General features: G+C 38.5%; 1 protein-coding gene across 5 annotated transcripts; it reads right to left on the bottom strand.

The window, feature by feature from the left end:
* Positions 1 to 5,925: 5,925 nt before the first annotated feature.
* On the bottom strand, positions 5,926 to 25,798 carry Slc25a30 (solute carrier family 25 member 30). Of its 5 annotated transcripts, none has more exons than XM_015484305.2 (10): positions 25,571 to 25,795; positions 19,967 to 20,074; positions 18,242 to 18,389; positions 17,423 to 17,517; positions 16,476 to 16,561; positions 13,082 to 13,177; positions 12,259 to 12,383; positions 10,310 to 10,448; positions 9,919 to 9,999; positions 5,926 to 8,586 (listed from the first exon to the last, which is right to left on the bottom strand). In XM_015484305.2, exons 2-10 carry the CDS (start codon positions 20,028 to 20,030, stop codon positions 8,545 to 8,547), a joined length of 876 nt encoding a protein of 291 aa, XP_015339791.2. In that variant the 5' UTR covers positions 20,031 to 20,074; positions 25,571 to 25,795; the 3' UTR covers positions 5,926 to 8,544. The 5 variants fall into 5 exon arrangements, with proteins under 5 accessions (XP_015339791.2, XP_015339793.1, XP_015339790.2 ...); XM_015484307.2 differs by having other exon boundaries at positions 25,623 to 25,794; XM_015484304.2 differs by lacking the exon at positions 25,571 to 25,795 and adding an exon at positions 25,240 to 25,491.
* Positions 25,799 to 27,836: the final 2,038 nt, after the last annotated feature.

A 27,836-nucleotide genomic window follows, 5' to 3' on the forward strand; every position in this document is an offset into this window, starting at 1 on the left:
ATACAACCCCAGCCCTTTTTTAAAAAAAATTTGAGATAGGGTCTTGCTTAGTTGCTGAGGTTGGCTTTGAACTTGCAATCCTTCTGCCTCAGCCTCCTGAGCTGCTGGGATTACAGGCATGTGCCACTGTGCTAGTTGGTAATGTTTACTAATTCAGCAAAAAAAAAAATTGTTAAACTTCATCTCAGACTAAGCTGAACACTAGCTGATGGTGAGGAGAGCAGTTGTACCCTGAGTTACTCCATGGTGTAAGAACAAGGAGTGCCTGAGTTACTACTTCATTTTTATAAAGGAGCAGTTTGCCATGAGCTACTCCATTTTGAGTGCAAGTTCTAAAGCAGAATGATGTGGTGACTCATCTGGGCAAACAAACAGATAACCACCAGATTTTGGACATAACAAAATTTATTTATTTATTTATTTTGAGAGAGAGAGAATTTTTTAATATTTATTTTTTAGTTTTCGGCGGACACAACATCTTTGTTTGTGTGTGGTGCTGAGGATCGAACCCGGGCCGCACGCATGCCAGGTGAGCGCGCTACAGCTTGAGCCACATCCCCAGCCCCAACAAAATTTATTGAAAAGAATAATCCCCAGTTGCGCAGCAAAATCACAAACCGATAAGTTAATCATGCTAATAAAAAATGATGTGTAAACTTACCGAATTGAATCAGAATCACATGGATGTATGAGGGTATGAAACCCAAATCAAGGAACCCAGACCACCAAATGATACAGTCCCCTCAAACACATAAAAGGAAGGGCTACCTGAGACAGTGGCATGGCGACACATCATCTTATCAGACCATTCAGTGAACACGTCCTGAGGTCCTCAGTGACGAACTTTTGACTGTCCCCGGGGTCTTCAGTTCAGCTTGATCTCCCTGCTTGACCTAGCCCACTTCAAAATTGCCAGCGTTCGACATCTTTGACTTGAACAAGTTCTTTGCCCTGCCGTCCTGTTCTCCTAGGCCAGCTGTCTGGTTTTCTTAACTTTATCTGACCACCTGAAGTGACTTTGCATCTGGATCAGTCCCCTGCCTTTGCTTTCACTTCTTTTGAAAACTTAACTTTCTTAGCTTTTCTGTGACACAAATCATTGTGTGAAGTTAGATGTGTGACTTGAGTGTTTACGGATATTAGCAAAGAAGCTTGGAATGGAATTAAAAAACCTCGGGATGGCTTTAGTCTTGACACTAAGTGAACCATGAGTCCAGTCCGTGTCCTGCACAGGCGGTGGAAATGGGGTTCCCTTCAGTGGAATGAGCTGGCTGAGAAATAAAAGCCAGGAAAAACAGAACAGCGAAAAAAACCACAGGTCACAGATAATATTTCAAAAGCAGGGGCAGGATGGGCATGTCCACCATACGGATCCAGCTTCTATACTATGGCAAAATGGAGCCCGCACCTGCTTTATTTATATTGGAAAACATCAAAGGCCTTCCATAGCATGTTCTTCACCAAAAAAGGTTAAAGGTGGGCAGTCTAGTTCCCAAAGGATTACGCCCATCTACTATGAGGGAATCTTCCTAGTAGAGCTGAGAATAAGGTCACGTGCACTGGGCAATCTGTTCTGGGGAGAGCCACAGATAGTTTGCAATTCCAAACCTAAGTCTCCCTGGCTACAATACCCAGAGAAGACCCTCATGTAAATCACGGATGGCTTCCTGCACATGAGTATTTTGGTGAATTAAAGCCAATGAAAATTAATAAGACAGTGCACTATAATCAAGTGAGGTTTATCTCAGGGGTGCAAGGTTGGTTCAACATATGGAGATCAATAAATGAAATTCATCACATCAATAGACTTAAAAGATAATAATCACATGATTATCTCAATAGATGCAGAAAAAGCATTTGACAAAATTCAGCATCTATTCATACTCAAAACAGTAGAAAAACTAGGGATAGTAGGACATATTCAACATTGTAAAAGCTATATATGCTAAACTCAAGATCAACATCATTCTAAATGGAAAAAAATAGAAAGCATTCCCTTTAAACACTGGAACAAGACAGGGATGCCCTCTTTCACCATTTCTATTCAACATAGTCCTAGAAACTCTAGACAGAGCAATTAGACAGAAGAAAGAAATTAAAGGGATCTGAATAGGAAAAGCAAAACTCAAAGTATCCCTATTTGCTGATGACATAATTCTATATTTAAATTTAGAAGACCCAAAAAACTCCAATAAAAAAACTTCTAGAACTCATAAATGAATTCATCAAAATAACAGCATATAAAATTAACATCCATAAATCAATTGTGTTCCTATATGTTAGTGATGAATCAACTGAAAGAGAAATTAGGAAAACTATCCCATTCACAATAGTCTCAAAAATATTTATATTTGGAATCAATCTAACAAAAAAGGTGAGAGATCTCTATGATGAAAACTACAAAACTCTAAAGAAAGAAGACATTACAAGATGGAAAGATCACCCATGTTCTTGGATAGGCAGAATTAATATTGTCAAAATGGCCATACTACTAAAAGCGCTATATAGATTTAATGCAATTCCTATTAAAAGTCCAATTACATTCTTCATAGAAATAGAAAAAGCAGTCATGAAATTCATTTGGAAAAATAAGAGGTCTAGAGTAGCCAAAGCAATCCTCACTGAGAAAAGTGAAGCAGGAGGCATCACAATACCGGACCTTAAATTATACTATAGAGCTATAGTAACAAAAACAGCATGGTATTGGCATCAGAACAGACTTGTAGAGCAATGGTATAAAATAGAAGACACATGTGGCTCAGTGGTAGAGCACTTGCCTCACATGTGTGAGGTCCTGAGTTTGATCCTCAGCACCACATAAAAATAAATAAATAAATAAAATAAAGGTATTGTGTCCAACTACAACTAAAAAATAATTTAAAAAAAATAGAAGACACAGAGACCAAACCCACACAAATACGGTTATTTCATACTAAACAAAGTTGCCAAAAACTCACATTGGTGCTGATAAAACTGGAAATCCATATGTAACAAAATGAGATTAAGACTCCTATCTCTTACTCTGCACAAAACTCAACTCATGGTGGATCACATTAGACCAGAGACCCTGCACCTAATAGAAGAAAAACTAGGCCCAAATCTCCATGTCAGCTTAGGAATCAAATTCCTCAATAAGATCCAAAAGTGCAAGAACTAAAATCAAGAATCAATAAATATGATGGTACCAAACTAAAAAGCTTCTTCACAGAAAAGGAAACAATCAAGAATGTGAAGAGAGAGCCTATAGAATGGGAGAAAATCTTTGCCACCTGCACCTCAGGTGCATTAGTCTCCAGAATATACAAAGAAATCAAAAAACTTAACACCAAAAAAATCACAAATAACCCAATCAATAAATGGGCAAAAGAACTGAAGAACAAATATATGAAAAAATGTCAACAAATATTTGAAAAAATATTCGACATCACTAGCAATTAGGGAAATGCAAATTAAAACTACACTTGAGATTCCATCTCACTCCAGTTGAAATGGTAATTATCAAGAATACAAAAAACAATAAATGTTGGTGAGCATTTTGGGGAAAAGGTACACTCATACATTGCTAATGGGACTGCAAATTGATGCAACCACTCTGGAAAGCAGTATGAGATTCCTCAGAAAACTTGAAATGGAACCACCATTTGACCCAGCTATCCCACTCCTTGGCATACACCCAAAGGACTTAAAATCAGCGTACTATGGTGACACAGCCACATCAATGTTTATAGTGGCTCAGTTCACAATAGTAAAGCTATGGAACCAACCTAGGTGCCCTTCAACAGATGAATGGATAAAGAAAATGGATATATTGGGGCTGGGGATGTGGCTCAAGTGGTAGCACGCTCGCCTGGCATGCATGCAGCCCGGGTTCGATCCTCAGCACCACAGGGATGGTGTGTCCACCGAAAACTAAAAAATAAATATCAAAAATTCTCTCTCTCTTTAAAAAAAAAATTAAAATTAAAAATTAAAAAAATAAAGAAAATTGATATATATATATGCACACACATATATATCACATGTATATATATACACATATATCCACATCTATACCAATATGTATATGTATGTATACATATATATACATAAATGGAATATTAGTCATAATAAAGGATGAAATTATAATATTTGCCAGTAAATGAATGGAACTAGAGACTATCATGCTAAACGAAATAAGCCAATCTCAAAAAATCATATGCTGAATGTTCTCTGATATGTGGATGCTAACACACAATGTGGGGGAGGGGAGATAGAAGTTGATTGGATTAGACAAAGAGGAATGAAGGGAAGGGAGGGGGCATGCGAATAGGCAAGACAGTAGAACAAATCAAGACATAACTTTACTATGTTCATATATGAATACACAACCAGTGAAACTCCGTATAATGTTCAACCATAAGAATGGGATCCTAATTAGAATAAGTTATATTCCTTGTATGCATAATGTCAAGTAAATAAATAAATAAAATTTTGGTTAAATCTCCTGCCCTGGGCATATCTTTTAACTTGAAAATGTGTTTCAATGAGGGTCTCCAGCTACTTTGATGAAGGGATGGTGGTAAGATCTCCCTGTATCTGTTTGATTTTTGTTGTTATGTATTTTAACCAATGTATGTAGTTGGGAAGGCCTTTTTACGATATAACTTAAGCATAAAGCATGCAGTGTGCTATCACTTAAACTTCATACTCCTGCTTTGGTTTCCAAGTTTTTGCTCTTGGTGTTCTCAATTCCATTATTTGCATCTAGTTTGTGAGACAGATTACTACACCAGCTTTGCCTTGCATTCCCCTGCTTTGCTCTAGAATGGATCTCCTTATAATGTGCCAAAAATTTACCCTGTCACATTTTCCCAGCTGCCAGTTTTAAAAATTCATACCCTGGCTTGAAAGCTAAATGTGTCCAACAGGTGCCATCATGCAAGTGAGAGTCCCTCTGTCCACAGGCATTTGAGGCACACCAGCAGCCAGCTGTTCCCACTGACCTTCATATGTAGTCAACCATGTAAGGCTATATCATCCAATTGCTTAAATAGAACAAGGACAAGGTTTTAAACTGGAAATATGATTCAATGGCGGAGTGCTTGCCTAGCATTCACGAGGCCCAGGGTTTGATTATCAGCACTGTAAACACCTCCCTTTTTTAGGGCAATGAGACTATTCTGATAATATAACAGTGATGGATACCTATGTCCAAACCCACAGAATGTACAAAACCAAGAGTGAACCCTAATGTCAGCTATGGACTTTGGGTACTAATGATGTGTCAATGTAGGTTCATCAGTTCTGACAAATACACCCCTCTAGTGTGGGATGCTGATAATGGGGGATGCAGAGGACAAAAGAGAATTTCTGTACCTTCCACTCAGTTTTGCTATGGATCTAAAAAATGAAGTCTACTAAGAAAAAAATTTCCCCATTTTACCCATTCTGGTGTTTCCATAAACCACTGTTTAATCCAAATATTAAGACAGGCACCTAGAGAATATTTTTAAGTAAAAAAATTAATGAACCAAGTTCACATTCATTCACTGGTTATTTTCTGCCAACTGGGTATCCTTGCCTGGTCCACAGTGGATCAAGGAGCCCAGTCTTGCTTCTAGCAACACCCAATGTTGGAAGACAGGTTGAGGGGACTTGATAATTCACAATGGTGACCTCAGTCATATTAGTGTTTTAAATGTCCAGGCTGCTGACTTGCCAAACCAGCCGCAGGATCAAGTTCACTGGCCTCTACTGAGCTGCAGGACATTTCATACAATGGCGGGGGCAGGGATGTTCCACGCAGGTACCAGGCATTAAGCAAGATGATCCCTCAACTTCTCCAGCAGAGAGAAATGTCCTTAGACACGGTATCTTCCCCAGCCTTTTAGACTCTGTATTACCTTTGTTTAAATGTTTCTAATTATCTGAAATAATCACAAACTGTTTTGTTATTATATATTACTCTAATTTATTAAATAAATGAAACAAAAGATTTACACTACATATTCCAACAACATTTAAATAAAGAGCTTGAGATATAGATACTTGTGATGTGTATACTCTTTGAATAATGAATACTATTTCTAGCACATGAATAAATATGAACAGGAGCCATTTTTTATATGACAGATCAGCAACATTTAGCATCAAATTACACAAATCCATAAGCTTACAAAAACATTTTCTTCAACTTGGTTATAAAAACTAGAAATTCTTTTGCCATTCGTAAGCAACATCCAAGGGGTGGGGACTAGTGATCATCCCCTGAAAATAAGGGGATCAAGCCTCCCAGTTCCTTAAGTTGTTTCGTGGTTAGGCGCTTCCACAATTGCATTAACTTTCATAATTAAGAAAGAGAAGACTGAAAAAAAAAAAGCAGGTTAGGATCCTGTTCTATAAGGCACTTAATAAACCTATGCTACATTTTTGTCTTATACATGAGGTTTTGATTTCCTTTCACCTGGTAGGGACACATATAATTTGAATAAATGTATAATAATGACAGATTGTCCGACATTCACTCTATATGGTTTTCAAAACAACTTGTTTCCATTTTAGAAATTTTACGTGCTTTAAAAAATAAAATTTTTTCAACATTAAACAAAGAGTGGTTTGAGAAAAGCAATCTTTTCAACTCAAAGGTGAAAGTCTCTCTACAGAAGTCTCTCACATTAATGGAATGTCCGCTAAGGAGAAAAAATCTCCTATAAGATAACATTCAGTGCCTGCAGACAGTTCAGGGTCCTCTGCTGCCATCTAGTGAAGCCAGGGGCATGTGGCCTTTCATCTTGGTCTAGGTAGTCAATACCTACAAACCATCAATGACCTTTTTTCTTTCCTTGTTTTTTGTGTTTTTTTTTTTTTAATGACTTTTACTTTTGAAGATAAAATTCTGTTTCACAAAATGTTTTCCAATTTCTGTTTCCAAAATGTTTTCTAATAAAGACGACAAGGTAAAAATGGCTTGGAGGAAAATTGCCTGATCCTTCAAGAAAACTCATATTCCCTCTCTTCCAAGGAGGAAGGAGTCATGGGGCTAGACAAACTGGAAATCTCTCTGGCACATTCTGTAGAAATGGCCTGCCCTGGAGCCCAAGTTAGAATTTAATATGGTTCTTAAAGGTTGAACCAGAAAGGATCCAACCCCCTTTCTTAGGCTATCTTCTAGAAACAGAAAATTCTTGGGGCTCTGAGGGACACTTTTGTTTTGAAAATACAGTGAAGACGAGAAGGAAGGAGAATGATTTACTATAGCACTAAAAAAAGAAAAAAGGAAAATGTCATGTACCTTTTATTGGAAATTAGATAAACAGGTACACTAAAGAAACTATTTTGGGCTGGGGATATGGATTCTCCATGCATGAAATGTCTTCTTCAGCTGTCTTTGAGGTCCTGGGTTCAATCCCCAGCATCACAAAAAAAAAAAAAAAAAAAATCTAAAAAATTTCAAGCAAGTATTTTCCATCCACACTAACTAGGAAGTCTAAGGCAGGAAACATTTTAACAAACATGACATGAACTAAAAGTAAAAGCTAGAAATTGGAAAAATCAACTCAGTTCACTAGCAACATTCTGTTAAGATAAACCTTCATTTATATGTTCTTCTTTTTTAACAAAGGGCTTCACTCATTATTACTGTGAGAAGCCCATGGTAATATGACTTTCTTCGCATCCGCAGACTGTTTAGAGATTAGAGCTTCAACATGATGTAAACATACTTCACTTCAGGCCACATAGCAACACCTGCTCTTTTTTCTTCATTTGACCCCAACATCATTAGATATAATTATTCCCATTTTCTAGATTGGGAAGTCATAAATTTTGCCCAAAATCACAGAGCAAATTACTCACATTACCTAAAACAGGAGGCAAGCACTTGAAAACATCTCCCACCCACAGACCTTGTAACCTTGGAAGCCAACACAGCACTGGTATTAATACACTGTAACAATTCCTCACAAAGGTCAAGTCTTCAATGGTTTAAAATCACTTATTATAAGTGAAAGATCCAGAAAAGATAGGAGAGTATAGAGCAGTGCAATATCCCAAGGATCTATTTCCTGCACTGTCTATTCCTGGGGTTAACAAGTCCAGGTCTCCATGCATGAAATGTCTTCAGCTGCCAAGAAGCAAAAGCTCCCAGCACTTCAGGAACAATAACACTGTCTTGGAGGCTCCACTGCATCATTTCCATGAGCTGTTTTAAAGCAGCAGACATCTGCAGCTATAAGCTGAGAGGCAGCAGAAGCTGCTCTCCCTGAAGAAAACAGCACATGGTACCTGATTTTCTTGCAAAATTTCTTTGTGTATTATCTTTGAAGTTGAAGGGCACTTCAATGGTAAGGACTAGTGTTTGGATGTTACAATTTAGGCCATTAAACACGGATGAAGAGCGTCCGATGCCAACAGCAGCAGTCTGAACCACCCCAGCCTTCTTCATCTGTTGCTGCCATCCCAGAATCTGTGATGAGCTGAGCAGTGAGAAGCAGAGTGAAACACAGGAAGCTCTACCATTGCAGAAGTTAGCATTTTCAGACAGATGTCTTGTGTAGCCCTCACTTGTCACAAGTCCAATTTCTTCAGCTGTTCATATGTCACAAAGAACTGCAGTGATGGGTTAAGGCTGCCAAAAAAATGTCATCTTACCAACTTCAATTAGTATAAACAGACTTACAACTCGCACACCTGCTAATAAATATGCCCAGGCACAATTAAATATGAGGAGCTACAGCCTTAACCATCTCTCCAAAAGCCTGCCCAGAAGGTCAGCATGGAACAGAAAGTCACTGCTGAGGACTGAGATCTGCAAATCCCCGGTCTCAGCCTCTTCTGGAAAGACACCCACACTGATTATCTTTTGTCATTTTGTATGTGATAATGTGATTTTGATTAGTATGAAGGCTTTCTGGAACAGTAAACTTCTTTGTGAAAGATGGAGACAGCAATCCCTGGGAAGCTCTCCTCTGGGTTTCTTCTAGGCACCCTTTCTTGTGAGGAAGGAGCAGATAAAGAGAATTAAGAGAAGGGCAAAATCCAACCCTTCTGCTTCTTCATTCTGCCTTTTCACCTCTATTCACGTTTAGACATGTGATATCCCCAATAATCTCATGTGTGAGACAATGAAGAAAACTCAGAGGTGAAATGTTTAGATTATGAGCGTTGCAATCTAATTGGTGGATTGATCCACTGATACAAATTAACTGGGCAGTAACTGTAGGCAGATAGGGTGTAGCTGGAGGAGATAGGTCAATAGGGGCATGCCCTTGGGGTTTATATTTTGTCCCTGGTAAGTAGAGCTCTCTCGCTGTTTCCTTGTTGCCCCGTCCTGAGTTGCTTGACTCTGCCATGGCCTTCTGCCTCCTCTTGTGCCCAGAGTGATGGAGTCAGCCATCTATGGACCAAAAACTCTAAAACTGTGAGCCCCAAATAAGCTTTCTTTCCACTATGTTGTTCCTGTCAGGTCTTTTGGTCATAGTGATAAGAAAGTCAAATAAAACACACTCCTTTTCTGCCTCCTATTTTGGAAAAAAGGAATAGTGTAGACCAGCCAAACAATTCCAGAGTTGATTTCCTGTTATCTCCAGGTAGCCTCAGCAATAAGCATTTTTAGACCCTGTTGCCAACCGTATCCTTCTCCAGAGCAGTTAGATATAAACTCAATCCTTGTCTCTCTCTGAAATCATAAAATCTGATGAGAAATTTCACTAATCTAATTACCTTTCAATAACACCATTATTAAACTAAGATCATAGTATCTAGCAGAGACTTGAGTAGAAACTAACTCTAAAAAAGAAACTGAGTAGTTATTTCTTACAATGAGAGACACTCAAAAAGGGTAAGAAACCACTTCCAAATTATAATTGATAATGACAGTTTACATAAGCAATATTCTTTGGCTCTATCTTTTTTCAGATCTATTACGACATAAAAGGATACAATGATATTCCAAGGACCAAGTCTCAACCAATTTGGCCAAAACCCTTTATACAGAGCAAAAAAACCTTCATTTTTCCATGTCTGTTAAAAACAAAAGAAAAGAAAAATGGAGTTAACTTCCAACTTTCCAATTATGTCAAATGCATTAATAGTGTTTGCAGCCATCCAACACACACATACACACACACACACACACACACACAAATATATATATGAAATAACTAAATGGACCAAAACCTCTAAAACTGTGAGCCCCAAATATCAGAGTGGAAGCATGTAGAAAATGAGCTTTTCATTTCAATATCTGTTTAGATTTTATATTTATAATAGTTTACCCCCATGTAGCACAAAAAAAATTCTCAACCCTGCACAGACATTCATCCATTCTCACCTGTAACAAGCAATCGAGGGTACCCCTGTAGCCAGAGCATCCGCCATCTCTAATAACTCTCTGATTCATCATACGGGTTCTTACAACATCAACAGGGTTTGAGGCCAGGGCCCCCACCAGACCACAGGTGAAGCTTGAGCTATGAAGATTTAATTGGAAAAAAAAAGGCCCCAAAAGTTAGTCACCACTCAGCACACATCAAAGAAGGAAGCAACCTCCTCCCAAAAGTGAAGAGACATGTAATGACATGAAATATATCAAATAAAAGGTCCATATCTAGAAAGCTAGATAAACTTCTTTAAATACCAGCACTGATTTTATTGGCTTTTAAATTCCAGCCACAGCTAAGAGTACTCTGAGGTTCTGCAAAGTCAAAGAATCATAGAAACATGAAGGAACATACTCCAAGGATGAACTATTTCATCTATTTACCTGTAAGTGGCATCAGAGTAATTCTAGCCATATTATATTCATATTATTCATGAAGATCAAAAAACAAGCTCTCCCTAGTGGAATAACTACCAGGGGTCTTAGGTTCTCCTAGACTTCCACTCTCAAAAGACTACCACAGACCACATTAGGTATTATTCGATTGAACTGTGTTTAACCTAAAGCATCATCTTTACATGACTAACTGAAATCTACCTGCAAACAAACGTGCAAACTAATGTGACAGTCTACTAGTAACAAGTAGCCAAGTCTCAGCCAAACATTCAGTCAATCATAAGCTGAAAGCTGCCAAAACATGTCCAAATAGGGTCAATGCAGAACTGCAGTCAATCAGGCTATTTCTCAATTTATGATGGTGTTGTGTTCCAATAAACCCATCATTAATTGGAAATATAAATTATAAGTAAAAAATGCATTTAATATACCTAACCTGCTGAACATCATAACTTAGCCTAGCCTACTTTAAACATGTTCAGAATACTTATATTAACCTGCACTTGGGAAAAACTGTCTAATATAATTAAAAGCCTACTCTATAATAAAGGGTTGAATATCTCATATAATTTACTGAATTCTGTACTCAAAGTGAAAAACAGAATGGATGTATGGGAACACTTTCTTCCCATTGTGAAGTTGAAAAAGACTAAATGAAACCATTTGTATCCCATTTCCATTTCTCTGACTATAAATGTTGCCTGCACACTTTGTGAATCAGAGCTTTCTGAACCACTTTTGGTCATGAGTGTGATACCTGGTTCATGAATCTTTTTCCTGCTCAAGAACTATGCTAAAGGTTTACTTGTCCGAGGTGTTTCTTTCAAGAGAATCAATTACTCACAGAAGGTTTCTAAACCTCAGCACTAATCACACTTTGGATGAGGTCATTCTTTGTTATGGAGGCTGTCAGTTGGCTGCCTGGGGAAGCTCTTATCCACCAGAGGTCAGCAGTGCTCTCCCTAGTGGTCACAGTCAGATCAGTCTCCATGCTTTGCCAAAAGTCCCTGTCAGGGCAGTCACCCCTGCTACTTTAAGTATTAAATAATCTATAATATGTTTATATAACATGATAATCTGAAGCTATTAAAAATAAATTAAGTCTGAAAGAACTGACATGGAAAGATGTGTGCAATTTATTGTTAAGTTTTAAAAAGCATATACAAATGGCTGGAGGTAAAGTTCAGTGGTAGAGCACTTGCCTGGTACACTCAAGGCCCTGGGTTTGATCCCAGTAATGAAGTACATGTAACATACTTTTGTAGACATTTATATGCACATTTATATACACACAGGTACATATGAAACTGTTAACAATAGCTGCCTATGTATAGGGATAAGAACTTATACTCTGTCCTGTTTGACTTCTGTGCTACACATTTTCAAATGTGAAAACATAATACTTTTATAATAAACTTTCTCTAAAGTGTCTATAAATTTATATTAAATTGTCACCCTAAATTGCATACCTAAAATATTAATTTTAAAAAAACCCATAAACATACAGGAAGTGGGTATACACAGTGTCTCCCATCAGGCCTGAGAGAATCAGATGCTTCTTGGTGATGTCATAGACTGGCAGCTCCACACCAACAACAATAGCAGCCCTTTGAGCCGTAAGGGACACACCCTGTGTAAAAATAATAATAAGATGATTTGGATAGCCCTCCATAGAATGCAAACGTGCAAAGTTCTATTCCACACACTATAACCACTTTTCATGTGTTCCTCCTGTGGACCGACAGACTGAAAAGACCACAGAGAAAGCACTCTAAAGCTCTAAGGTCTAATTCTGACTCTGGCACCATCTGCACAATTTTGGGCCAGACCTTGGCCAGGACAAGTCACCTCTCAGAGCCTGAAGTCTCCTTGTCATACTGAGAGATCATACTACATGATATTTAGGGTCTCTTCTATGAATAGACAAGTCATTAGAATTCTAGCAAATAGCACTCCACACCAGCACTTGCCTAATATCCAGATTTCACTTCAGGGCCTTGAAACTATGTTGCGCCAGTAGAACTCAAACCTAGATACCTTCTCCATAAGGATTTAAACAACAAAAAGAAAACACATGCTCAACTTTCACAAAATTTCTTACACATGAATTATTCAAAAGGTATTTTTAAATCATGATATATTCTTTACATTTCCATTTTACAGATAAGGAAATAAATAAGGAAGATCATATCTTCGAGGGCAGAAGACACCACTCTTCCGTTATTCCTTTATGCCACTTGGGTTAAAATAAAATGATGGAAATAGGACAAATTTTAAAAAGGAAAAATGGTAAGAACTAAGTCAGCTGGATATGTTCTTTAAGCTTACCTTCCACAGTCCTCTCGTCCCTTCCTGCTGGTAAATGTTAATGAAGTTGCCTATCATTCCACCTTGAATATTACTGTTTTGTGCTTGCATTCGTATCTAGAGATGATTTTAAAGACCAATAAGTGAAGGAAAATTGCACATTCTCCCCACCACCACCCTTGTATGCCTCTGAAAATCAATCAACTTGATAACCTTAGAAAAAACTGTAATATAAATTATTACTGTAATGCTGCTTAAAAGTTCTCAGTAGACTAAAAACATACAATGATTGGTTCTTGGGAACTCTGGAATCTCCAAAAGGCACCAAGGAGAGTCCAGAAGGTCCTATATACAGTATTTCATTAAGTCTCAATAAATTAAATTTTTAAAAGTCTTTGGGAAGGACAGAAAATAGCATATTTCCCTGTAGGTGACTAAGCAGGAAAGAAAGTGATGGCAATTCTAATATAATTAATAAGAGTTATCCAGTACACTTAGCTGCATGAAACACAGGCAAGCATGGGTCTTAAAATGCTCCAAGTCACTACTATTTCCAACCCGCTGAACGAAAAGGTATGCAGGCAAGCTGGCCACATGACGACCACATGATACTGTTAGACTCTGTTACACTTGAACTTACTAGTGAACTTCAAAAGGCCATGTGATCCACATGACCAAGATTCCACCAAAATATCATGTTTGATGTAGCTCTTTGCCTTCTTTAAAATGAAAAGGATTTCAACTAAAAAAGTGGTTACTCATATTTGTTTAGGGAGCAAACACATTACCACCAGCTTCTAAAAGAAATGGTTAACTGCCACACTAACATGGCAAAATAAACCAAAATATAGGAACTGCCTTTCTCCTAAGCCCTGGGGTATGTTTAAAAAATAAAGATATCCTGCTCTAGCTCTCTTACCTCAAACAGAAGGTAAAAGAGCCTTGTATTTTTTCTTCATACATGCTGTACCTTCACTATAGCACATGTACCTAACATGTGGTATGCTCAACAAGCTGCATATAGCTTTGATGCTTCTTAGAATCTTCTATTAGATTGAAGTCTCTGAGAGCAGGAACCTTTTCTTAGTCATTTGAGATGCTAAGCATGTAGTCTTTGTTAAATAGAATACTTATTAAATGTGGGGATAGGAGAAAGAATAACTCAAGGGGGTTCAGAAAATGATGCATGCCTGTTTTTTTTTAATATTTATTTTTTAGTTATAGGTGGACACAATATCTTTATTTTATTTTATGTGGTGCTGAGGATTGAACCCAGTGCCTCATGCATGCTAGAACGCTCTACCATTGAGCCACAACCCCAGCCCCCCCTTTTTAAAATATTTTTTTTAGTTGCAGATGGACACAATTTCCTTCCTCCCTCCCTTCCTCCCTCCCTCCCTCCCTCCCTCCCTCCCTTCCTTCCTTCCTTTCTTTCTTTCTATGTGGTGCTGAGGATCAAACCCTGGAACTGCCTTTCCTCACACATGCAAGGTAAGCACGCTACCACTGAGTTACAGCCCCAGACCCCCTGGTTTTTATTTAATTACTTATGCCCTTGCTTATTCCAAAAAGGATTTAAGGGTGCTTGTGGGAGACCAACCTCGCACGTGACTGAGTTAATTCCCCTGCTGGGCAATGTGGCATCAGGCACCCACGCTGCTAGACTGCCCCGCTCTTCGAGGGTTCGAGTGACTGTGTCTTCCTACAGCCCCATGGGTGGAGCTATGCTCACCTGTTCCTTTGTAATATAACTCCTTACCCTGTTTAGGACAGAATGTTCCTTGGAAGTGCCTTGTGTGTGTCCCCTCCTCTTACTGTGCCATTGGGTGTGGCCTACCCAGGTGTCAGTCAACCTGCTGACAGTGGACATCATGAAGATAGACTCAGCCCCCTGAAACCTGACCCCTTGCCTCTTTTGAATAGCTTCTCCTCAACAAAAGGGGTCAGCACATGTGTGCTCTCTCTCTCTCTCCCTACAGACCCTTAAGGTCAGAGGAGCCGTCACAGCCCCAAAGAAAAAGATATTTGTGTCTCTTGTGTGGTTATTTTGCACAGCCCAGTTAGCCCAGTTCAATGGAGCGACCCCTGAGCCTTTTAGTCGCAAGAACAGAAACCTGGCAGGTGCTGTGTCTCTAGTTGTTATGGTTTAGATATGAGGTGTTCCCCAAAAGCTCATGTGAGACAATGAAAGAAAGTTCATAGGTAAAATAACTGGGTTATGAAAGTCTTGACCTAATCAGTGCATTAATCCAAGTGATGGATTAATTGGATGATAACTGTAGATAGGAAGGGTGTGGCTAGAAGAGGAGGGACACTGGGGGGGAAGGAGGAGCTAATGCCTTTGAGGCTTATATTTTGTTCCTGATAAGCAGAACTCTTTTTGCTTTCTGTTGCCATGTCCTGAGCTGCTTTCTTCTGCCATACTCTTCTGCCATGATTTTCTGCCTCAGTTTGAGCCCAGAGCTACAGAGTCAGCTGTCTACTGATTCAGACCTCTGAATCTGTGAACCCCAAATTAACTTTCCTATGTTGTTCTTGTCAGGTATTTGGGTCACACTGACAAAAAAACTGACTAAAATACTAGTTTCTCAATAAGGTTATCTAATATGTTACATCTAATTACAATAAGTAAATATCTTGTATTTCTTAAAACAAATTAAAAGGTAAGAAAATGCATTTAGAAATAGTTATTAATGAGCAGCTTGCATTTGTAACCCTTTCCTTTTTTTTTTTTTTTTTTGTACTGGGGATTGAACCCAGGGATGCTCCACTGAGCTAAGTCCCAAGCCCTTTTTATTTTTTTATTTTGAGATAGGGTCTCATTTAGTTGCTGAGGCTGGCCTGGAACTTGTGATCCTCCTGTCTCACTCTCCCCAGTCGCTGGGATTACAGGCCTGTGCCACCACACCAGGTTAGCCTATCTATTGTTAATAAACCATTAAGACAATGAAGATTTTTCTATGAAAAAAGAAATCAAATGCATCTATTCAAGCTTAAAATTTTTTCTTGCTCAGTCACCAAGATCCTTGTCTCCAAAATGAGCTCTATTTTTGAGCACATCTCTATCAGTGGGAAATGCACTTAGTGGATATTTAGTCTTTATAACCTTTACAGTATAAATAGATTTGCATATACACAGAATTTTATATTGACAGATTTTCATTATCTAAAATCTGTTGTTCATATGGCAATATGTAAATCAATGGATGTGTAACTGATGTGATTCTGCAATCTGTATACGGGGTAAAAATGGGAGTTCATAACCCACTTGAATCAAAGTGTGAAATATGATATATCAAGAACTATGTAATGTTTTGAACAACCAACAATAAAAAATTAAAAAATAAAATAAAATCTGTTGTTCTCAGTAAGAAAATATAGAATGTTCCTCTCAGATGTAACTAGCACTGCTTACTTTCAAAACATCCGTTGGATTAGCAATGGCTGAGGATATGACACCAGAGAGAATTCCACATATGACATTGATCAGTAGGGTTTCATCTGTAAACAAAGACATAGTATTTGACTTTCCATATATACAGAATTCTTCCTGTCCATAACCCAAATAAGTGACTTATTCACCTTAAGATAAATTTATCCTTTATGAATCAACTCATTTTCAAAGGAATTCTGCTAGCTAACTCTTAGTATCTGAAAAATAAGTTTGAATGATCATGCAAAGTGAGTTACCATCTACCAATTCAATTTTGTGTGTAAAGTCAGACCATCATAATTAAGATGAGCTGTATCTGTTAGAAGAACAAAAAAGAGACACATTCCTATGAGGTAACATGGAGCTTTGTTTGGCACAGACAGTTTTAAAAGCACATCATGTGTATTTAGTTTGAAATATGCCAAAGTATTTTCAAAGTGTTTCACCACTCTCATACAAGTGACTGGTGCTCATACATTGCGGGGGGGGGGGGCAGAGAAAGAAAAGAGAGAATTCTATGGATTAAAACAAAGTCATGGAACCAATCAGACATGGAGTATTGGAACTCAAGAGCTCTTAATGCTAAGAACTGTATTCAATGCTGTCCTGAAAAAATGGGTGATAATTCATATGTTTTTTAAAATTTTAAGCTAGATTAAATGGTAACAACATACCGTAGGTCTAGGCATTTTGGAAATGAGGACAACTAATTAAAACGTTTATAGAGATGGTTCTTTGTAAGTATTGCTCCTCTCAATTCAGCTGGTGCCTGACTTGACATAGCACAATTCTTTTAGACTTTACACTCAGACTTCTCCTTAGTCATAGTAAAGTCACAAAGAAAAATTCTTTCCAAAACCACTTGAATAAAAAGATCAAAAACCCCATCTGCTGGTGGACCCCAGGTGGAAAACAGATTCCCCACTCACCTTCTGGGCGTTCAACAAACAATCTCTTCAAGCTCTGGTAAGTGCCTATCTTGATGGTGCCATAGGAAGCCTGGCGTAGCATGGCGGGGGCAATCCTGCCAAACCAACAGGCAAGGGGTCACTTGATATCCTCAGGGAGAAACATGCAGAGACACACTCAAACTACACCAAAATGGATTTCTTAAAAGTCAAGATCCAACAAAAATACAAGTTGGTTCAGTAAAATTTGTGCCAATTACCAGTAAGTTCATCAAGTGGAAGCTTGGCCCCTCATATTTAACCTCAATGAAAATGTAAGTGGAGATCATTTGCCCATTTGTATGAAAATGCAAGGGCTTTCCTTTTTCTTCATTTAAACTATCCAAGTAAATTCTGTTTCATGCAAGAACTGACTGAGTAGGACCTTGGCTCATTCACTCTCTCACCCAGCACCTTACGGAACACTGTTTATTAAATACTGAACAGTGTTTAAATAGTGAAAATTAGTTCAATGCAACTCAGCCATACTGTATCATTTTCATGATGGCAAAAAAAAACTAGATAATTCAGAATAGCTAAGGAAAAGGACTGTTCTTTCAAAGTGTGAAAAAGAATACCAAGAGGCTATTGAATACAGGAAAAACACAATTTCACCAAAACATATACTACATAAAATATGTATTTAGAAAACACCATTGAAATTAAAACTGAAAAGTCTACCATGCTAATTGATCTTCAAATATACCTTGAATCTTTACTTTTTCTTGATGAACGCTAGTCTTAGGTCTATCTGTTTGAAATGGTCAATAGTGAAAAATAAACACTCAAAAATTCACTCACCCTGAATACAGAGCCTTCAGCCCTTCTTCTCTGCCTATTCTCACCAATGCATGCAACATTCCTCGATACCTAATTTCTTTAAAGTTGGCGTCATTTGTCTGGCCTTGAATCTGAAGCCGTGTCTTGGTTAAATCAATGGGGAATGTGCCTTGAAATGTTAAAGAAATAGTTCACTTAATAAAAAGAAATTCCACTAAATAAAGTATCCATGGTGATATATTACTAAGGAAGCATTCAGACTATAATATGAAGTCAGAAATATTAAGAAATGGGAGATATTGTGCACTCTTCTATTTTAAAAAAAATAAGAAACCAAAAGATTAGCATAACTAAAAAATACACAAATGGGGCTGGGGTTGTGGCTCAGTGGCAGAGCACTTGCCTTGCACTTATGAGGCTCTGGGTTCAATCCTCAGCATCACATAAAAAAATAAACAAATAAATAAATTAAAGGTATTTGTCCGTTTACAACTAAAAAAGAAAACAATTACACAAAAAATACACAAATGTATTTTTTTTCTTCACATTTTTATTCACACCTCATCTTACTCTACAAAGGGTCTGAGGAGATTGCATTGCTATAGAAAGTAGATAAATAGAATTACTATTACAAACAAGAAATGCACTTAAAAATCAAAGTGACTGGGCTGGGGATGTGGCTCAAGCGGTAGCGCACTCGCCTGGCATGCGTGTGGCCCGGGTTCGATCCTCAGCACCACATACAAAAAACAAAGATGTTGTGTCTGCTGAAAACTAAAAAATAAATATTAAAAAATTCTCTCTCTCTCTCACTCTCTCTTAAAAAAAAAAATCAAAGTGACTATTCTGTATGTATGTAAAAAACTAAAATTGGGTACAATGTGACTGAAAAGAGGTTAAAAAAAAGTTCATTTTCTAAAGGAATCTTTACTTAGGAAGAAGCAGTGTTTTATAGTCTAAAATTAAATCTAATAACACAGGTAAAGATGTTTCACATAGTATCTAACAGCTAATCCAAACATATAAAACCCATTCTTCAAACAGTAACTTTGACTCACTGAATCAAGATTAATTCATTCAGTATAATGAAACATTCACTGAAATTCATCAATTAATTCATTGAAAGCCCCCCAGCAAAGAGACCTAGGAAACTGGGTTGGGGGTTAACATGTCTTCTAAGGCAACTGAGTAAATGAAGCGTCCAGGCCAGCACTAGTCACACAAAAGGCCTCAATCCATGTGCTGAATGACTGATTCCAGAGAAAAAACCAACAGAATCAGATGTGGAACTCAAATGATGAAGTCATTGATTGATAGGATACAGACAATACACAACTAAGAAGTGACTGAATGAAGTCCATCTAATAAATCAATCTCCTCAGGATCAGAGAAGTCCCTTGAACTTCCCAAACCTCTTTTCTGCCAAATGGGTTAACTGAAAAAGTAGGGGAAAGGGCGAGGAAAACAGAAACAAACACAATCCAAACAGGATTCGTAAAACTTCTGTCTGGCTGGCAGGCTCAACTTTGTCCCCACTGAACTCTGAACCCTAAACTGCTAATAAGTAGCCAAAATGACTTATCTGTCTTTAAAATTAATTAAAAGGAGGCATTTTTAAATTCTGGGATTAATGTTTCCTAAATTCACGTTCTGCCTTTGAGCAACATTCACATCAAACAACACATGGCAATTAAAACTCTATCCCAACGCAGTAGGCAAGGTGACTTGGGGACCTGCGCTCCTTACCACATTCAGCTGTGATGGAGGCCAGACCTCCGTAGACAAATGGCTTCCAGTTAAGGGCTGACATTCTTGCTGTCCCTTCTCCTTTGACTTACACAAACTGGGTTTTTCCTGGGCACAAAAGAAAGAGGATGCAATGTAGTAACTTCTCTCACAGACAACTTCTTTTCTTTCCTGGGTTTTATTTGGAACTATCAGGGCTATTACCCACCCCCCCAACAATCCCAGGGTGAGCCTCACCTTAATAAAGCAAAGCACCCTGTGTCCTAAGCCCCAAATCAGCAATTTCTAATCTCACTTCATCAGTGGTCTTAATTTTTTTTTTTTTGGTTGGGTGGTTATCGAATCCAGGGCCTACCAATTGAGCTATATCCCCAGCCCAAGTGGCCTTAATTATTACTCCAGCCTCAAGAAGTCATCTGCCAGGCTAATATCTCAATGTGTGCTTATGCATCCAGTGCAAGGCAGGGGAGACTGTTTTCTGAGTAGTCTATTTTATCTTCATGCAATAAATATTTGGTATTCACCTGCCACTATCTTAGCCAGTCCCTAAAGGGAGGCATCACATCCCTCAGGTGCCCTGGAGCAGAAAAGTGTTGCAAACCTGTGTCATATGGTAAAATGATAATTACTTAAAAATCACCACTATATACTTCTTTTTTTTAAAGAAAATTATATACATATTTTTGGTTGATGATGGACATTTATTTTATTCATTTATTTGTATGTGGTGCTGAGAATTGAACCCAATGCCTCACACATGCTAGGCAAGTGCTCTACCACTGAGCCACAACCCCAGCCCACCACTACCTACTTCAAATGTATACTCAGTAAATGCCAACTCAGTTCTCTTGGCCACATGATGTTACTAGCTGGGAGGCAGCTTGGCATGAAGGAAAGAGGCAGACCTGGGTCAGGGCCACATTCCTATTTGTAGGGAAGTTCCTGTTAACCTCTCAGTCTAGGTATTTTCTTTAGCAACCACCACCATCACAATAGCCAAAACAACAATTAAGAGTAGAGCATACACATTTATTCACCAAGATGAATTATATACCAGCTATAGGCCAACTTTGAGATTAAATATTATACATATGTGAAAGATACTCAATAACTTTCTTCCCTTTATATGTCCCCACTCAATGTGGTATACACTCACATGCCACAGCCCAGCTCCTGCACATCTGTGGTATGTTCAACAGTTGTTATGTGATCTGAGTTGGAAACAAAGGCCTCCTTGTGCACATTAACAGGAAACACAAGTTAATACATAGGAGTGCATGTAATATCAACTATAACTTTTATCAGTTTAAAGTAAAATTTCTAATTTATTACAGTCATTACTGGTGGTAATATGTCCAAAGTTTTTATTTTGCATGTGTTTAGGAATTTCCCAAATCCACATGTCCCAGAAGCCTACCCCAAGTCACTACTATCTAGAATGTCAGTTCTCAGCAGAGCCAAGATCAGGGTCACACACCTGATTTACAAAGAGGAGCCTATGTAAATCTAATAATAGTAATTCCTCATTTAGGAATATTAAAAAAATCATAGTTACAAATGAGTAAGGTAGAAGGCTCCTAAGCATAGAACCTGAAGGTCATCATGCTTTTATGTATTTTCATGTTAAAGAGCGAGCTCTGCCCCACCAAATTCCTCTAATCTCCCTATTATCCTTGAAAACACTTAATACCTGCACTTAACTTATTCTTAGCTTCACTAATATAATGATTAACATTATAAGTTATAGACTCTAAGAACACATTAATAATAAATCTAATGATTCATTTTTTATCTTCAACCCATTTTTGGGTTTTGCTAATTGCCAAGTTAAAAAGCAAAACATGGATTACATAACACTGGCATGTGAAATACCATAACTAACAAAATGGTTATGTAAATGATTTCAGTGAATCACCCCAAAGAGCTTGGGGTAGGAAAACAAATATACCATTCTCACACACAGGCTATAAAACCCAGTTGGACCAAGTTGCTCTCAGCCTAATCCACACAGCAGGTGGGGGCGGAATTGGCCTGACAACCCAGTGTCCAGACTCCAGATGCAGCATTCTTTCTGCTACAGCCTGAGGCTCTACAGTCATAAAGGAGTGAGAACATCTTAAAAATAAAGAACCCATAAGAAGGTTGTGATGGGTAAAGATATTCTCTTAATTTTAATGAGGGCAGAAATATCGCTAAGCAGAATACATCATATAAACAGGATATATCTTATAAACAATAAAATGTGCTTCATTTCGGAGAAAAAAAATCAAAATACTCAGAAGATAATCATTCTAAAAAGAAATTATTTATTTTTTTTCAACAAACAGTATACGAAGATGGTATTCATGTGATTTTTTTCAGCAAGTTTTTTACTGAGATGAAATTCATATAACATGAACAAACCTCTTTGAGGTGAACTCACACTGAGTGGCACTTCAGGATTGTGCAACTACCACTCTATCTAGTCCCAAAATGTTTTCATCATCTCACCAGGAAACCATTAAGCAGTTGCTCCCCTTCCCCTCTACTCCTACCCTCCTAAATGATTTGTATTTCGGGGGATGAGACACCATATACACATCAAGCACCTCTGTGGAACATGGGATTCCTTGGTAGTTCTGAACCTGCCTGCAGAGTTTCTTAATAGGACAGCCACCTAGGCCTCACCTACTGAATGAGGATCACAGGAACACAGCCCAAGGATCTGTGTTGCTACTGAAAAATCAGCAAACTAAATAAATGGTGGCCAATTATACCATGGGACATGGCGATCATTTAAATTCCTGTTTTAAGGAATTAATTTTTCAATGAAGACATTATAGCTGATTGTCATTTTCACTCACCTTGTTTACAAATGAATTTTTTCCACATGAATACACACACACACACACACACACACACACACACTACAGCCTCCAAAAATTTATGGGAAGTGAGATTATAACCGATCTTTAACTTTAAAAAATTTACCATATAACTTCATACCATCTCACTAATTAATTTCTAATTTCTGCCACTACTTTTTTTTTTTTTAAAGAGAGAGAGAGAGAGAGAGAATTTTTAAATTTTTTTTCGGAGGACACGACATCTTTTATTTTATTTTATGTGGTGCTGAGGATCGAACCCAGTGCCTCATTAGTGCTAGGCAAGCGCTCTACCACTGAGCTATAGCCCCAGCCCCTCCTCTGTCAGTTTTGATATTAAGTTTTTAGTTAGATTATAACCCAAAGGGTCTGGGTTAATACTCATGCAAATACTTAACTAAAGTCATTGTGCAATTGCCTCTTTGCCATCTTGAATCACTAGGGATGGATCACATCTCATTAGTTTTCAGAAGTACTGCCAAAATAAAACATCTTCCAAAATGGGTGTCTACTCCTGTGTCAGCATCCCTGGTTAAATTATGAGAAAGTTCTTTCTATTCAATTACATTGTGTTTCAAAGCTATCTAGTAAGAGGTTAAAAACAACTTTGTGGCTCTTTTCTTTTCCTAAGGAAAAGAAGATTAAATCCTTAAGATTAAAGGATTTAATCTAAGCAGTTAAGACCACTGGGACGTCCCAAGTTAATGTTTGCTGAAAAGAAAGAATAATTTGGCTTAAGAACCAGAAAGCCTCAGGAGGTCGACAAACATCCAAATAAAATAGGTCCCCGTTAAGGTTAGAATTAGTCACCTGTGTCTGATAACCTGTCCTGGCCATAGCAGTTATTTTGAGCTGGATCTCTGTTCAGTAAACTAACTCATTTCTTTGTTCATGAGCACTCTTTGGAGATCCTTAACTTCCAATAAGTTTGAAAAAAGATTCCAACTGTATCTACTAAAACATCTGATAGTCAGATCTTTGAATCGAGTCAAAACAGTCAGAGATGGATGTGTCCTTGGCAGCATCTCAGCCCAAGACCCCGGGAAGGGATTACAACTTTGCAGAAATCTAGGGTTAGGCAGTGTTTGTAGATCACTTCCCATTATGCTCCCTTTGGGTCATACTCTCGAGGACAGACTAAAACCCATTATGTTGCATTATGAACTCAATACTAACAACAGCTGTCATTATTAAACACTTGATGTCAGGCATTGCTACACATTGTTCACACAAAGGATTTAACTGAATCCTCACAACCCCATGAAACAGGTATCATTATTCACATTTCACAACTGAAGCAACACAACCTCTGAAAAGAAAAGTAACTTTCCTCACTCAGGGATACAGGGTATTCAAACTATATGTGCCTCTGAAGATAGTGTGATCTTTCTGCCATGTACTACTTTGCAGCAAAACACTAACTTCCAAAGGCTGTTTTAAAATACTGGGATCTGAGGGTATGGCTCAGCCGTGAAGCACTTGCCTAGTATGTACAAAACCCAGGATTCAATCCCCAGCACTCACCAATACACACACACACACACACACACACACACACACACGGCAATGTGTGTGTGTGTGTGTGTGTTTATATACATCTTGGTGGGAGGGGAGAGAATTCTACACATTCAGAATAAATGTAGGATTTTTCTGCACGGAAGATAGAAAACCTCTGATTTTTTAAAAAAGTGTTTGCTGAATGGAAATGGCCATACAAATTTTAAAATTCCAAAGATTCTTCCTACACTTAAGATACATGCTAAGTTATCCACCCTCTCTGATGATATTTTCCCTTACATGACTACTTAATATTTATTTTCCCCTGACCTTATTTGTATAGGTGTAAGGAGTGGTAATTAAATATAGCTGTACTTCTGAAATGCTTTTCAAGTTTCTCTAATTAATTCTTGATAAATCCTTTCAATTTCACTTGTGTTTCCTTTTCCATCTGTAGTTTTAAGCTGTAATCAGTTTCTAAACTTTTGGGCTCTCAAAGATCTTTGTTCCCTGCTGGACTGCCTTTTCATGAACTTTTCCCTTTTCCTATTCTTTTTAAAAGTGCAAAACGAAAAATAAGCTCAACACAGTTTACCAAACGTGGAGTTAAAAGGAATCTTGGAAATTCCATCTCATTTCCCATGAATTAACTAAGCCCAAGGTCACAAAGATTGGCAGTAGCAAAGCCAGGACTAAAATTCATGCCTGTCAACTTTCTTACTGCACAAGTAGAGACGAATGTAGAATCCACAGAACAGTTTCAACACTGTTTTGCTCTTCTTGGGCAGAACAATACTACTGACCATTGCGATTGCTTTATATAAAATTACACCTGGAAAGACTTTAAAACCCAGAGCTACCTTAACTTTCTGATCAAATTCATTCGACCGGTTTTTGCAAGTATGAACCAACCTGGCTGATTCCAGGAGTAAGTCAAAGAGTAGAGTGTTCTTTCTCAGCCCACGAAGCCGGCCGGGCTGGGGCTCTACAGTCTAAAGGAGTCCAAGAGGGGAAGAGACGCACCGGCAGGAGGAGCTAACTGCTCCACCAATGGCGCAAACGCTGCAATGCCAGAATTGGTTTCACGCTTGCATCCCAATGACTGGAGAACAGGAATCACTCCACACCAACAACACAACCCTCCCGATCCACGGCAGCAGTAGCCGGGCAGCGGATCCTGTCCCCGGAACCTCGCGCACCACGGAGCCAAATCCTGCCTGCGAACCCTAGAACACCCGCAGACCTGAGCACGCCCAGCTGCGTCAGCTCTCAGGAGATCAGGGCCCCAAGGATACCTCCAGTCCTCGGTTCCTGGGCACCACGCTGTAAAGAGGACGTGAGCGAAGAGAAGCTGCCCAAGAACTTAACCAGAGGACCAAGGCCTCCCACCACCTCCAACGTAGGCTCGCACGCGGCCAGATAGGGCGGTGCCGCAGAAGGTGGAGAAAAGGCTGCGGAGCCCTGGGGCTGGTCTAGGAGCCAGCGCACAGCCCCGCCCCGGCCACGCCCCCGCCTCTGGCTCCCATTGGTCGCTGCCGGCACCAGCCCCGCCCAGGACGCAGGCTGCCCGCTAGCCGGAGTGTGGAGGGACGCGGCCGGGGACGGGGCCGGGGCCGGGGCCGAGTTGCACCCCGATCTCCCCCTCCCGGCTCCGCAGCAAGCTGCCCCAGAAGCGAGGACAGCTCACGTTCACTCTCACATCTCGATTTCGCAGGGAAAGAGAAACCGGGAAGCCGCTAGATCCGCGGAAAGGAAGCCTTCTCAGGGGTAGTTTCCGGTCTGCGGGAACCTCTACTGTTGGAAGGAAGTAAATTTGCATTTATTTTTATACCCCAGTTTTTTAGTTTAAAAATCTACGAGCCGACCGAAAAATGGAAAGAACCGTACTATGAAAAGAATGCTCTTTACCCAGAGTTATCAGAATGCTAACATTTTTCAACATTTGCGTTCTCACTATATATTTTCCCACTGAACCAGTGGAAAGTTGACATCATGTAACAAGACATTAAATATATTTTCAATCGTATCAAATGTACCATTCATGTTTAAATTTCCTCTCCTGTCCCAAAATTTCTCTCTCTCTCTCTCTCTCTCTCACACACACACACACACACACACACACACACACACAAACACTCTTCAGGATCTATGGAGAATCAGCTTGATGCAGTTGATTTCACATCCCTAAACTCAGTCTGGAACAATACTCTCACTTTTTTTTTTTTATTCTTTATAGCTTTCACATATTTGAAGTCCAGGTCAATTGCCTTGCAGACTGCATCACTTCTGGATTTATGGAATTGTTTCCTCATGATTAAATTCAGGTTAAATATTTTAGTGAGAAAAGTAGGAATGATGATGTGTACTTCCCACTGCTTCACTTCAGGAGGCCCACAGTGTTCCTCTGACATCATTATACACCATGTCAAGTCCAACCCCTTTGCTCAAGGTTGCTTCTATCTGTCAACAAAGCTATCTGCTGCATTTGTATTAATATCTGAAGGGATAGGCTGAACCCCAGTGAATATTTGTCCCCATTTTCTGACTCCAAATGCAGCATTTCAAATGCAGCCTGAGGCTCTACACTGTCATAAAGGAATGAGAAAATTTTGAAAAAAAAAAAAAACCCATAAAGAGATTGTGATGATTAAAGAAATTCTATTAATTTTAATTAAGGAGCACAATCAAAAAGGTACTGCTGATAGGATGTGTCTTCTAAACAATAAAAATGTGCTTAATTTCAGACAGAACCTTAAAATTTTCAGAAGTTGAAGTCATTCTAGAGAACAATAATTTATTCCAACAAATAATATACAAAGATAGCATGCATGTGATTTTTTCCAACTTTTTTTTAAAGGTGAAATTCATATAACATAAACCTCTTTGAAGTGAACCACTGAGTGGCATTAGGGCATTCACAATGTTGTACAACTAAATGACTTCAGTATATACCTATGGACACATTATATCCATTGTAATATGGTGGCTTTCCAACTCCACCATTTTTTCTACATTTTTAGCTGACATTCCAATCTTAAAAAAATGAAAGAGGAGTTCTCCCTTTCTCCCTCCTCTCTCTTTTCTCCCTTTCCCATCCTCTTCCCCTTTCACACTTTCCCTCTTCTTTTTTGTTTTTGAGAAATGGTGTGGACTCCTGGATTCTTTTTATGTTCAGTCCTTACAATCAAATGCCATTATTATTTGTTGGTGCTCAAATTGACCACATTTGACCAGTAGAAGCCCCCTGGCCTGGTTCCTATGTCCTTTCAAATGTCTGAAAAATCTTTGAGCTCTTCCTTGTTTTCTAGCAAGAGATCTACCAGTTCTCCTTAAATTTCCTTGTATTGTGCACTTTTAGTTTTATATTTATAATTTTAGGGTTTTGTGAGCCCTAAAGTTCTTTTTATACTTCACTACAATGAACAGTACAAGCCTTTACCCAGATACATATATATGTGTGTATATATAGGTCTATAATTTTTTTTTTTTTTTTTTTTTAGATTGGGTCT

This window comes from Marmota marmota, unplaced genomic scaffold (genome assembly GCF_001458135.2).
Source record: "Marmota marmota marmota unplaced genomic scaffold, marMar, whole genome shotgun sequence".
Lineage (NCBI taxonomy): Eukaryota > Metazoa > Chordata > Mammalia > Rodentia > Sciuridae > Marmota > Marmota marmota.

Excerpts from the sequence above, each read along its gene's own strand:
- Slc25a30 (XM_015484305.2), bottom strand. The coding sequence starts at position 20,030 with ATGTCAGCCCTTAACTGGAAGCCATTTGTCTACGGAGGTCTGGCCTCC. Across the intron at positions 10,449-12,258 it reads ACTGTGTATACCCACTTCCT|CTCAAGCTTCACCTGTGGTC; the intron begins GTATGTTTATGG and ends AAATCTTCATAG. Across the intron at positions 8,587-9,918 it reads TTGGTCCTTGGAATATCATT|TTCTTTGTGACATATGAACA; the intron begins GTATCCTTTTAT and ends CCATCACTGCAG.